This window comes from Phascolarctos cinereus, unplaced genomic scaffold (assembly GCF_003287225.1).
Source record: "Phascolarctos cinereus isolate Bilbo 61053 unplaced genomic scaffold, phaCin_HiC Scaffold_4;HRSCAF=312, whole genome shotgun sequence".
Taxonomy (NCBI): Eukaryota; Metazoa; Chordata; class Mammalia; order Diprotodontia; family Phascolarctidae; genus Phascolarctos; species Phascolarctos cinereus.
In genome coordinates, this window is record NW_027555847.1 from 138,238,238 (window position 1) to 138,251,204 (window position 12,967).

Sequence of the window (12,967 nt, forward strand, 5' to 3'; positions counted from 1 at the left end):
TTCTGTCTATATAGTGCCATACGCTGGCATGTTCTCATCTTTACTCAGTGTTCCTTTATGTCCTTCTCTCTGGCTGAATTCCTACCTATCCTTTCAAGTCCAACTGAAATGTGACATTGGGCAGATTAAAAGGACCCTTGATTTCCTCATGTATCAAGTGAGGGAATTAAGACTAGATGATCTGTAAGGCCCCTTATAGCTTTAAATTCTAGAAAATATGACTTTCTCCACTCTTCATGAAGTCTTCTGGAATCCCCTCATGTCAATCACATCCTGCAAATCTGGCACAGGAGCCTAAGTGTAGCATAGCAGGCAGAGAGAGAGAGAGAGAGAGAGAGAGAGAGAGAGAGAGAGAGCGAGAGCGAGAGCGCACGAGAGCGAGCGAGAGCTGCCTTGAGATCCAGGAAGACCTGGGACCAAGTTCTGCTTCTAACATACACTTGGCTGGACATATACCCTGGACAAGTCACTTAACCTCATCATGCTCTAGGCCAGGGACATCAAACTCAAACAGAAAGGGATAGTGACTTAGAAAGAAGCATATTTACTTAGAAAGGAACATCATTTATGTTGCACATATTTTTATTTGTTTTGTTAAACATTTCCCAATTGCATTTCAATCTGATTCAGGTCACACTTGGGAGTTTTTTGGGTCACAATGCAAAGTTTTTCACCAAGTTTGACACTTTTGCTCCAGGCAATTCTCTAAATACAAATTTGAGAGAAGGTATTGGGCTTGCATTAGAAGAGGGAATTTCTGTATTACTCATCAGTGAAATCACAGATACAGATCCTATCCCTAACCTCTCAAGTTTCAAAACTTTCTAAATCACTTAGGGATAGCCTATCAAAGTTACTTTTGTTTGTACCTTATCTCTCCACAACAAAGTAAGTTCCAGGAGAGCAGGAACCATGGCCTTCAAGGTTCCTTCTAGATATAAATCTATGATTCTATCTATGTCTTACCTATGCTTTGGTAACCTCCCCTGCACCTACGTGGTGTTCTGTACAGAGCAGATTCTAAAAAAATCTTTATTGTACACTGAAGACCTGCTTAAATAAACAAGAAAATCTCAAGTACAATGTATATCCTGCATTTGGGGGCCCCCATTAGTCAGTGTGCAAGAACAATATTAATATAGTCATATTCAAAACCCACCATACCAGTGCCAAACCCCTACTAGAATACCATTTGGCCAACTGCTTATGTCACAAGTCATACAGTAAACAATAATCTGAATTGCCACTTGAACCCTAGCAGTTTTAGATTTCCTGAATCTTTTTAGTATATAGTCTTGCTGACTACTGCAAATATATGTATATGTATATGTATATGTATATGTATATGTATGTGTGTGTGTGTGTGTGTGTGTATATATATATACTCTATACCTATGAAATAGTCTGCAAAAAAATTTTCAGAAAAAATTGTTTTTTCAAGAAATCAACTAATTGGGGGCAGCTAGGTTGTGCAGTAGATAGAGCACTGGCCCTGGAGTCTGGCGGACCTGAGTTCAAATCCACCCTCAGACATATAACAGTTACTAGCTGTGTGACTCTGGGCAAGTCACTTAACCCCCAACTGCGGATGGACAGACGGACGGACGGACAGACGCAAGGCAGGAAGAAAGCAACTAATTAAAAGATTAGGCAGAGTTCCATGCTAATAGGCTACTTGTGAATAAGCCATGCTATTAAGTAGAAAGAATTAATAAATATGTAAGGACATACACTTACCTTTGTCATGGCTCCTGCCTGTGCCGTGTTCAATCCTGCATGACCGGCCATTTGTGGTGAAACCTGGGTCAGTGTCTCTGCCAGCACACTACCTGCATTCCCTGGCATGGCAGGAGCAGAATACTGCATCCCAGCTCCTCTTCCTCTTCCAGCTGCACCAAGAGATCCATTCATTACCTGCCCCTGGCCTTGCTGGGGCTGATTCATTAAACTATGGCCAGAGTTACTATTAAGAAGGCCTTGGTGCGTCTGATTAAAATTAGCATTCATGCAGATCCCAGGTCCAGTCTGTGATGTAGCAGGGCTGCTAGTCACCAACCCTACTTGTTTTTGTGCTTGAGAGTTCAGTGCTTGTGAAGCAGGGGGAGTAGGTCCAGAGGTGTTAGTGGCCTGCTTTGGCAGGCTTGATGCTGAAGAGTCTCCCTGATTCAGAGGGCTCTTGCCCATGGCACCTAGATTAGCAATATTAGCATTGTTCGGCTGCCCTTGGGCCTGGCTACCAATTCCTTGCTGGACAGGGCTATTGGAGTTCACATTTCCTATTCCCGGGTTTAGACTAGAGCCACTGCCTCCTCTCAGAAGCTCTGAGAGTTGTTTGTGTTTGGAAGCTGCATCTGGAACAAGGTTCCCACTGTTTAAAAGGCTTAATTCTCCACCATTGGGGATCAGCTCATCAGGAAGATCATTTTCTAAGTCAAACAGTGACCCAAAATCTAGAAATTAAAGAGAAATAGGTGTGAAACACTAAGTAACAATAAATTTCATGCAATCATCATGCTTTTCTACAGTATGTACTGTAGAATCTTTTACTATAGTTGGTGTGTTGGACTGATGGAATATTTCTAAAAAGTTTTGAACAATGTTTTACATTTTCCAGACACTCATGTCACCATTTAAGAAAAATACACTTATTGCTTAGTTGCATTTAAATGTTATATTTCTTGAACTTACTGTTTTTAGACACTTCAGAGATGGTACCCTCCCTCCAAGCAAAAATTACCTACTCAGGAAACTGACAATCCCCAAAATAAACAACAGAAATTACCATGGAGTCATTTCATGTTATAACAATAATCTTAGTTATAACAAGATCTGTCCTGAGATCTCCCCAATCCTATCCCCTGTCACCCACCCACAGGTGATCCCAGCTCTCCTTTCACAGGGATCACAGAGACTGATTAAAAGGATTCAAAGGGAACTTTCCCACTGTGTTGGCATAATCTCAACTATTTGAGTTTTGTTACATGTGTACATACACACATACACACACCCATCACACACACAACTCACCAAAACCAAAAAGTTACTAAGCCTTGTCCTATATCTTTTTAGACGTGAAGATAGCTATCATATTTTAAAATAACTATATAAAAAAGAATTAGGCATTCCAAATGTTTAGACCTGCATATTTCTTCGCAATTATGGCAACATTAAATGCTAATATTTAAAATTCTGACATTTAAAAGGCTTTCTTACCCAAAATACTGCATGACAAAAACACACTGAGAACCCAGTCAATGAAGGATGAAATTTTTTCAGCATCCTAGTTCCCTAATTCACTACTATACTACTACAAAGACTATCCTCTCCAATCACCTCCTAAGGCCAAAATTTCTACTTAGCTTTATACCTCCTCTTACCTGGAAAGCACAGACCAAAAACAGTACTAACAAAGAAACAAAACTTTCAGATACCTGCGTGTTTCTCAAACAATGTCATAACTGTTTTTACTTCTTAATTCACATTTTACCCTAGAAATACTAATGCTATTATTGCAAAGTTTATTTTGATCTAAGAAACACATCTAATATATATTTTTCACCTCTACTCTCTATCAGAAATAGTGAGGAAATTTAGGATACAACATGCCAATGAGATTTTTTCCAAACATTAGTCCAATGCATTGAATGAGAAAGTATGTCCTGAAATCACAGAAAGCCTAAAATTTCCAAGATTCAGTACGGAAAGCTAGCCCTTGAAATTCCAGGGTAATATTCAATTTGATGTTGCTCCACCCAAGTGACTAACATCTGGCTCCAACAGCTAGTACAAAAGGTCTAAATTTTTTCATTCCTACAAAACCTCATTAAAAACAAGATAAAATTTAAAATCAACAGTGACCTTTTAAAAACCATCATAAAGCTTGGGTTTAAATATTTTCTGAAATTTCATACTACAACTTATCATTTGGTCCTCTCGGCAAGTCAGCCACATCTCTACCTTAAATAGGAAGTTTCTCCATCTTTTGATCTTGACAGCAGCAAAGTTAGAGGTCTGACAAGGTAGTTAGAAGAAAAGTAAATAATTTCAGACAGCATGTGCTGCCCAACTTCACATATATATATATATATATATATATATATATATATATATATATATATATATATGTAAAGGTTGAAAAATACTAGGTCTTCAAGGACTTATAGAGAGGTAAGGAGAGGAAAATGAGCACCAGGACCAATAATCACAGCTCTACCACTGAAATTCCTATTATGCAGAAGGAAAAAAGTCTTTCATGAATTGACATAAAATGATACCTCATTTTTAGCCTGGTGAACAAATTAACAGTCTACAGATACAAGGAGACTTAGTATCAAAAGGAGGTTTACTTCCATAATACTAAAGGTAAGAGCTATTTTTGATGCTATCAATACATTCAAAATCAATTCTAACAAACCAATAAATACGTTATCTACATCCAGAAAAACCAATTTTAAGCACTCCGCAAAAACAATTTCAAGTCATGAAGATAAAGGATATGGATGTCAACCCATAAGAAGCATTTATTAAGTACATACTATGTGCCAGGCATTAACTACTCTCCAAGCAAGCACACGAAGCACATTTAGCAGGCAATCAGTGACTTTATGCAAATCTGTCTAACCCAAGTGAATGAGTTTGAAAAAACACATACAAAACTCTCATTTCACAGAAAAGATTTTTCATTTTTTGAGAAGTGAACACTTTCTTAAGTTAGGCTAAAAGTTTAGATTTGGACAGTCTTTGGAATTAAATTTGGATAAAAAAAAGAATTGTTTTCTTAATGTGTGAGCATTTGGCAGAACTGATTCTTTTGGAAAAAGCATACAAATAAACAAAAACTACGAAATTAGCTAATTTCCCGTTTATCATATTGTCTACTGGCCACAGAATATACTAGGATAATACTGCCCATGCTGAACATTTCTCAAAATTATAATAACTTCAGTAACAGAGTAGTAATACTGACTTGACTTGCTTGGAATCACAGGAAATATTGCCTGTGACTAATAGAAAATTTATAAAACCACTAATATTAATCAAGTTGATTCTCTAATCAAGTTTGAAACTATTCATCTCAAAAAGGTTAATTTCTGGGGCAGCTAGGTGGCGCAGTGGATAGAGGTCTGGCCTTGGAGTCAGAAGGACCTGAGTTCAAATCTGAGCTCAAGACACTTGACACTAGCTGTGTGGCCCCAGGCAAGTCACTTAACGCGGATTGCCTCACCGAAAAGAAAAAAAAAGTTAACTTCTACTTTTTTCTCTTAACACAGAAACTAAAAGGTGGAAGATGTTACTATAGAAATACAAAGGTAGATTATATAGCAACAGGGTGTCCCGGTGCCTCCTCAAAACTAAGGGAAGCAGCACACCAAGGGGTCCCAGGCAGATAAACATTCTGCAACATCCCTCTGAAAGGAGCTGAAGAAAGTGAAAGGAAGGAAAGGCCTGGGTGAACAGGAAATCTCCAGGAGCCACACTACCCAATCTTACCCCTAGAGTTCCAGTGTTGCTGATTCCAGCCTAACACCAGGTAAGCTGCCAGAACCCTACAGCCTCCAACTGCCAACACTGGAGGCCCCAGCACACAAAGCCAGTGACCATGCCCTAGATTCCCAACATACACTTGGATCAAGTGGCCTCTGCTCCCCAGTAGGAGAGCTCAATCTCTTTAAAGGCCAGGAAATAAGCAAACACCATGAGCAAAAAGAAACATACCATAGATTCTATCATGGGAAGAATGAAGATAAAGGGAGAAATTCTGAAGAGGATGACATTGTCAACAAACCCACATCCAAAATCTCAAAAAGGGATTATGAGCTGGTCTGAAGTCTAAAAAGCCTTCTTAGAAGAGTTTAAGAAGAATTTTAAAAGTCAAACGAGAGAGGGAGAAGAAAAAATGGGAAAAGAAATGAGAGGTATGCAAGAGAGAGTCAACAGCTTGGAAAAGGAAGGACAAAAATTAACTGTAGAAAACAAGTCCCTAAAAAACACAATTGGCCAAAGGGGGGGAAAAGTAGACTGAAGAAAACAAATCCCTAAAAAATACAATTGGCCAAATGGGGAAGGAGGCAGAAAATCTAATAGAAGAAAACAATTTGTTAAAAAATAGAATGGGCAAATGGAAGCTAATGACCCTATGAGAGAACAAGAAATCAGTCAAACAAAAACAAAAGAATGAAAAAAATAAATGAAAATGCAAAACACCTCATTGGTTTTGTAAAACAACTGACCTGGAAAATAGATCCAGGAGAGACAATTTAAAAATTGTTAGTCTACCTGAAAATCACAATGAAAAAAAGAGCCTGGACAAGGTCTTTCAGGAACTCTTCAAGGAAAACTGCCCTGAGGTCCTAGAACCAGAGGATAAAATAGCTGTAGAAAGAATCCACTAATCACCTCCTGAAAGAGATCCCAAATTGAAAACGCCAAGTTTTCATACATAATATATCTGATATAGCATAGTGTACATATAGTAGCTATAGTATATAGATATAGTAGCCAAATTCCAAAATTACCAGATCAAAGAGAAAATACTGCAAGCAGCCAAAAAGAAACAATTTAAATATCATGTAATCACTGTCAGGAACATGCAGGACCTTGCAGCTTCTACATTAAAAGATCAGAGGGCATGGAATATGATATTCCATAAGGCAAAGGAGCTTGGATTACAACCAAGGATCAACTACCCATCGAAAATGAGCATGACCTTTCAGGGGAGGAGATAGATATTCAATGAAATAGGGGAATTCCAAACCTTCCTGATAAAAAGACCAGAGCTCAATAGAAAATTTGATCTTCAAATACAAGACTCAAGAGAGACATAAAAAGATAAACGGAAAAGAAAGAAACATGTTATTAATAAGGGCAAACTGTTTACATTCCTACAAGGGAAGATAACACTTGTAACCCTTGAAAACTATATTGTTATTACACCACGTCAAAGTGGTATACACAAAGGGGGTGGATATAAATTGACTTTGATGTAATAATAATAAAAAAATCTAATCAAGTGGGTTAAATGGATCCAAGTAAATGGATTAATCTGATCTAACCAAGAAAATGTACCAAGAGAAAGTGAAAGGAGGAGGCAGAAAAGGGTAAATTACATTACAGGAAAAGGCACAAAAACCTATTACAGAACAGGGAAAGAAGGGAGGGACATGAGCATTGTTTGAACCTTACTCTCATCAGATTTGGCTCAAGAAGGGAATAACATAATCAATTAGGTACTAATACTGATAGACTTAACCCTTCTCAGCAATACAAGGATCTAAGACATCTCCAAAGGCCTCATGATGGAAAATGCAATCCACATCCAAAGAAGGAACTATGGAGTTTGAATACAGATTCAAGCATACTATTTGCTATTTTTTTCTTCTGTTCAATTTTTTTTTCTTCTTTCTGATGGTTCCTCCTATTGGTTCTAATTCTTATTTACAAGATCACTAATGTGAAAACATGTTTAATAGGAATGTATATGTATAGCCTATATCAGACTGCATGCAGGCTTGGGGAGGGAAGGAAAAATTTGAAACTCAAAAGCTTAGGGAAGTGATTGTTGATAAATTAAAATAAATTAATTTTAAAAATAGAAAAACTATGTAATAAAATTTTTTAAAAAAGAAAAAAAAAGAAATACAAAGCTAGGAAGTACAATGATTTGCATAATAATCAAAAGCATCCAAGGAACCAATGTAAAAACTTTACAGGGGAACAAAAAAATATATGACCGAAAGTGAGTAGAGAGTCAAAGCCTTTATATTTTCCGTTCACAATTAACCATAACTAACCTTTAATCATCTTGAGTCATGTTCTTTATATATATATATTGGGCTTCCCCTCCTCCCCTTTACTGTTTTATTGATAATTTCTTTTTTTCATCAGTGTTACTTCCCAACAACTCCCCCAAGGCATAGAATCCTCCCCTTGCAACACACAAATACAATCAAGCTTCTCTGCCAAGAAGCAAGAGATAGGTATGCTTTGCCATCAGTCCTGCAAAGAAAAAAATTCATTGCATTACTGAGAGTTTTGAAGTCTTTCAATTTTGTTTTCCTTTACATTATTTACACCAGCCTTCTTCACTAAAGATTGCTCTAACAATCAGCCATAAAATAAGAAATGCTATAGCTACTAGCTACCTTTATTTAGTGGTAGGTCCTACAGACAGAAAGAGAAAAAAATAGCGCCTATCCTCAAGTAGCTTATTATATCCTAATTCTAAGCCAAACTCTGGGCAATTTAAAAACTAATAAATCAACAAAATTTATTAAACATCTACCATGCACTGTGCTAAGAATTAGAATACAAAAAAAACAGTCCTAACTCTCAAGGAGCTCATGGTCTGATTGGGAAGACAACATCCAAACAACTATGTATAAACATGCTATACACAGGATAAATTGAAGATAATCTCAGAGGGAAGACACTAAGAATAAAGAGGATTGGAAAAGGCTTCTTGCACAAGGTGGGACTTTCAGACTAACTTGAAGCCAGGAGACAAGGGAAATGAGGAGGGAGAGTTTCAGGCATGCAAGATAGCTAATGAAAATGCCCAGGAGTTGAAAGATGAAGTGGAGTAAGGTATAATAAAACTGGAAAGGAAGAAAAGGGTCAGGTTATGAAGAGCTTTAAAAGCTGAACCAAGGATTTCCTATCTGATCTTGGAGCCACTGAAGTTTATCAAATAGGGTGATAACATAGTTACCACCTTGCACGTTAGGAAGATCAATTTGACTGCTGAGTAAAGGATGGAGTAGGGGAAGAATTGAGACAGGAAGTCCAATCATAAAGCAATTATAGAAGCCCAGGCACGGAGATAATAAGAGCCTGTACCAGACTAGTGGCAGTGTCAGAGGGCAGAAGAGGGTCTATGCCAGAGATGTTAAGGAAGTACTTGACTGGATGGGGAAGAGATGAAGTGAAATGAGTGGAGCCTGGGTGATTGACTGGGAAATGGTCAACGAAAACAAATAATGAAACAAATTCCCTCTTCTCTGTACAGTGGCAGGGGACTCCTAAGGTAGAATGCCGTATACACTGTTATATGTGTTACTGTTATACGTATTTTATTATACAAAACTTTATCAAGTGACATTAACCGCTTTTCTTTTTTGAGAGTGTTCAATCTGGAAGGATAGGAGTTATTTCCAGAAATTATTATGATGAGAAAAAAAGGCATTAATAAAACTTTTTGTTGTTAATGTGGAAAATGGTAAGGTAGGAGTAATGAGTAGAGATAGGGAGAGATATTTTATAACAGAGACCTGGAGAGTACAGAAGATCTGGATTTCAGTCTACACTCTGACATATACTAGCTGTATGGCCTTGGACAAGTAGCTTCCTTCCTCTGTTCTTCATTATCTTCATCTATAAAATGGGGATGACTTATACTGACATTCTCACACTACATAACTCACAGTGCTGTTGTGGAAAAAGTGCTTTACCAATTATAGAGGGAAAACTAGGCTAGTGGATTAGAGATCTAGCAAGACATGGGTTCAATTCCCATTTGTGACAAGGCTGTGATCCTAGGCAAGTAATTTAACATCTCAGTACACTAGGCAACTCTGAGACCATAAATAGCAAAATAGTAGAAATGTGCATTGACAGAGGAAGTTTCTCCAACAGATAAAGAGTTTCAAAGATATAGATCAAAACAAACATTATAGATATATAAACTTTTAATAAATATAAGAAACCCTGAAATAATGTTGCCAAACCAAGGTCACTGCAGAGTATCATATGTCATCAACCAAATATCACAGAACTTTGTTATAACAATCATATCATCAGCAAAATGGGGAAAATATATATATATCTATAGCACATAACCCTACAAGGTCGCTGTCAGGTTCAGATGAGAACTATGCAAAAAGCTGTGAAAACCGTAAAGCACTGCATAAATGTCAGTAGTTATTACTACTATTATTTTTACTATTAAACTAATTGCCTTGTGCCAGTACAGTTTTAGCCAACATGCTGTTTGATACAATCAATTAATATCAGGTGGGATGTGCCTGTATTTTAATTACAGAACATCTGAATTTTGGGATTCTCTAACCTATTCTTCTCCTTTAGCGTTATTCTTTACCAAAGTGTTTTCAGTATTTTTTCCTTGCCATTTCCTATTTTTCCTTTCCCTTGGTTCTCACTTCTGACCAAAACAGCAAAATGTTACTTCCACTACAACACAGACTACTAAGAATTTCTCTTAAGTAATTTTGAAAAGTATTTTTATCTGTCTTGAGAAAGCTAACAGAACTTCTGATTCCTTAGTAAAATGTAGCTGAAAATTTTAAGTTAAGATTATAGAGTACATAGTGTGTATTTCAGTTAGGCAAAGCTTCCTTTTCAACTGTATGCCTAATTGGTAATTTATGCCTCAGGTAAATTCAAAATTGTTCCTTGCAACAAAAAAGTTTACATGTCACTGGGTTATTTGTAAATGAACTAGATAGAGCCCAGGCATTGTAACTACATCACTCCCTTATTCAAAAAGCTCCAGTGGCTCCCCCTTTACCTCCAGAACCAAATACAAACTCCTCTGATTTGTATTTAAAATCCTTCAAAAGCCACCTCCCCTTTGTGGAAGTAGTGGTTCATAGTGTGGCCAGGTTTTTTAAAACCGATTTTGCTTACTTTTTCCTCTTCTATTTTAAAAAATATATTCTTTGTTTTAAGGGATGGCTCTCTGGAAAAGGGGGAGAAAGAATATGAGGGAAATGTAGACAATGTTAAAACAACGATTTCAGTAAAAATCTATTTTTAAAAATAAAGTACTTCACAGCCTCAACCTACTTTTCCAATATTATTGCACATTACTTCCCCACCATGGACACTGAAGTCCAGTCAAGTTGGTCTTGCTGCTGCTCTTACGTAGCACTCTAGCTCATCTCTATACCTTTCCATGGCCTATCTCCCATATCTGGAATGAATTCCTTCATCATCGCAACCTCTCAGAATAGGGATACTGAGGAGTTTCCCCAAAGGCTGAAGCCCAAGCAACATCTTCTATATGTCCCAGATAATTTGTGCCTTCCTCTGAAATTTATGTATTTATTTTGCATACACCTATATACATAACGTCAGTCAACAAGCATTAAGTGCCCACTATGTGCCAGGTACAGAGAATAAAAAGGCCAAAAAAACAGTCCCTACTCTCAAAGAGCTCTAAGCCTAAATGGGGTGGGGGTGGGGCACAACATTCAAACAACTATGTACAAACAAGTTACATACAGAATAAATTGGAGATAATCTCAGAGAGAAGGATTAAGGAAGACTAGGAAAGGCTTCTTGCAGAAGACAGACATCAACTGAGACTTAAAGACTGAGACTTGCATTCTAGACTTGGGAGGAAAACAATGTAAACCCTAAGTCCGGAAATGGAACCCAATGAATAGGAAAGAGGCCAGTGTCACTAGACTTACATAATACATGGAGAGGAATAAGAAGGCTAGAAAGGTAAGAAGGAGTCAAGTTATATAGGACTTTAAAAGAAAATTCAAGAATTTTATATTTGACCCCAGAGGTAATATCGAGTAACTGAAGTTTATTTAAACAGGGTGGCAACATGCATGGTCAGACCTGCATTTTACAAAGATTACTTTAGTACGTTTTCTTCTTTGGCTATAAGCTCCTTTAAGGCATAGACTGCTTTCATTTTTGTTGAGCCTGGCACAAAATAGATGACCAATAAAGGCTTACTGACTGACTAAACAAAAAATATAAGTATAAACCTCACTAAACAAAATTCTCATAATTTTCTTTATTTCTTTTTTAATGTTATTAATTTATTTTGATTTATCAATAATCACTTCCATATACTTTTAAGCTTAAATTTTTTCTCCCCCTTCCTCCTCACCACCCTCCCCAAGATGGTGCACAATCTGATATAGGCTATACATTCACATTCCTATTACACATATTTTCACATTAGAGGTGTTGTAAGTCATAATATTCTTTTTAAAAATTAAAAACTCTACTAATGTCCTACTCCAATCACTAGAGGTAACCTTAATTTGAAGGTTATGGTAACAGATTACAATTTCTGGTATGTTTGTTGCCCAAGGACCAGCTGAGCTACGATGGAAAGCCACTGGATAATAAATTTTTCTACCAAAGCAACTTTTAGGAGCCATCTATACTGAGAGGGGCTGTAATCTTGTGCTGGCAGAGGAAATGACCACAATAATGAAATCACAAATTCTTTAAGTACCGAAGGCCAAAATGTATCTTTTCTTTAGGTGTTACACTAACTGGTGTAACAACAGAAGTGTTAAAAATATATCTGAACAATGACTATAACCTAAATGAAAAGATCATTAGCAGGAAGTCAAACTGGGTAACTAAAAAGCCAATAATGATCCAAGAAAAGAAATTAAACACACCTCCCTCTTGGGGTGGGGAAAAACCACAAAGTCAGAAATGCTGCATATAACTGTTAGATGAAATCACTACATTGGTTGCTTTTACTTTTTCTTTGTTATAAGGTAAGGAGAATTAAAATAGAGATGTATCAATGACAATAAGAACAAAAAGCATCCATAAAATGTATTTTAAAAATCAAATTTATGAACAAACATTTCAAGAATCCTCAAGTACTTTAGAAAGAGAGCACTTGGAGACAAAAACTTGCAGTATGAAAGTTTTTGTGTCCTGAGGCAATAAAAGCAGAAGACCCTCACTACTATGGTAGTGAAAAGGGTATAAGGGGGAAGGTTGAGGATGCAGACAAGACAACCATTCTAAGCCCACAGGCTTCTAGTTCTCAGAGTTGCCAAAGAGGTCTCAGAGAGGCCTCAGGAGATCTGGCCCCATGAAGTCCAAAAATTGTAGGGGGGCGGGGAGAGGGGGGCCTAATTCCTACAAATGAGTGAAGGGATACAGGAGACATCAAAAAGGTATGACTCCCCCCCCAATCAAGAAAAAAGAAAAAAGCCCAACAAAGGGTAGAGACTGGCCCTAG

General features: G+C 37.2%; 1 protein-coding gene across 1 annotated transcript in view; it reads right to left on the reverse strand.

Moving 5' to 3' along the window:
* The window catches only part of CREBBP (CREB binding lysine acetyltransferase), a 162,795-nt gene that overhangs the window by 132,607 nt on the left and 17,221 nt on the right, over window positions 1–12,967 (reverse strand). Inside the window, 1 exon segment of the mRNA XM_020995440.2 lies at window positions 1,738–2,450. Within this exon segment, the coding sequence (XP_020851099.1) occupies window positions 1,738–2,450 (713 nt within the window).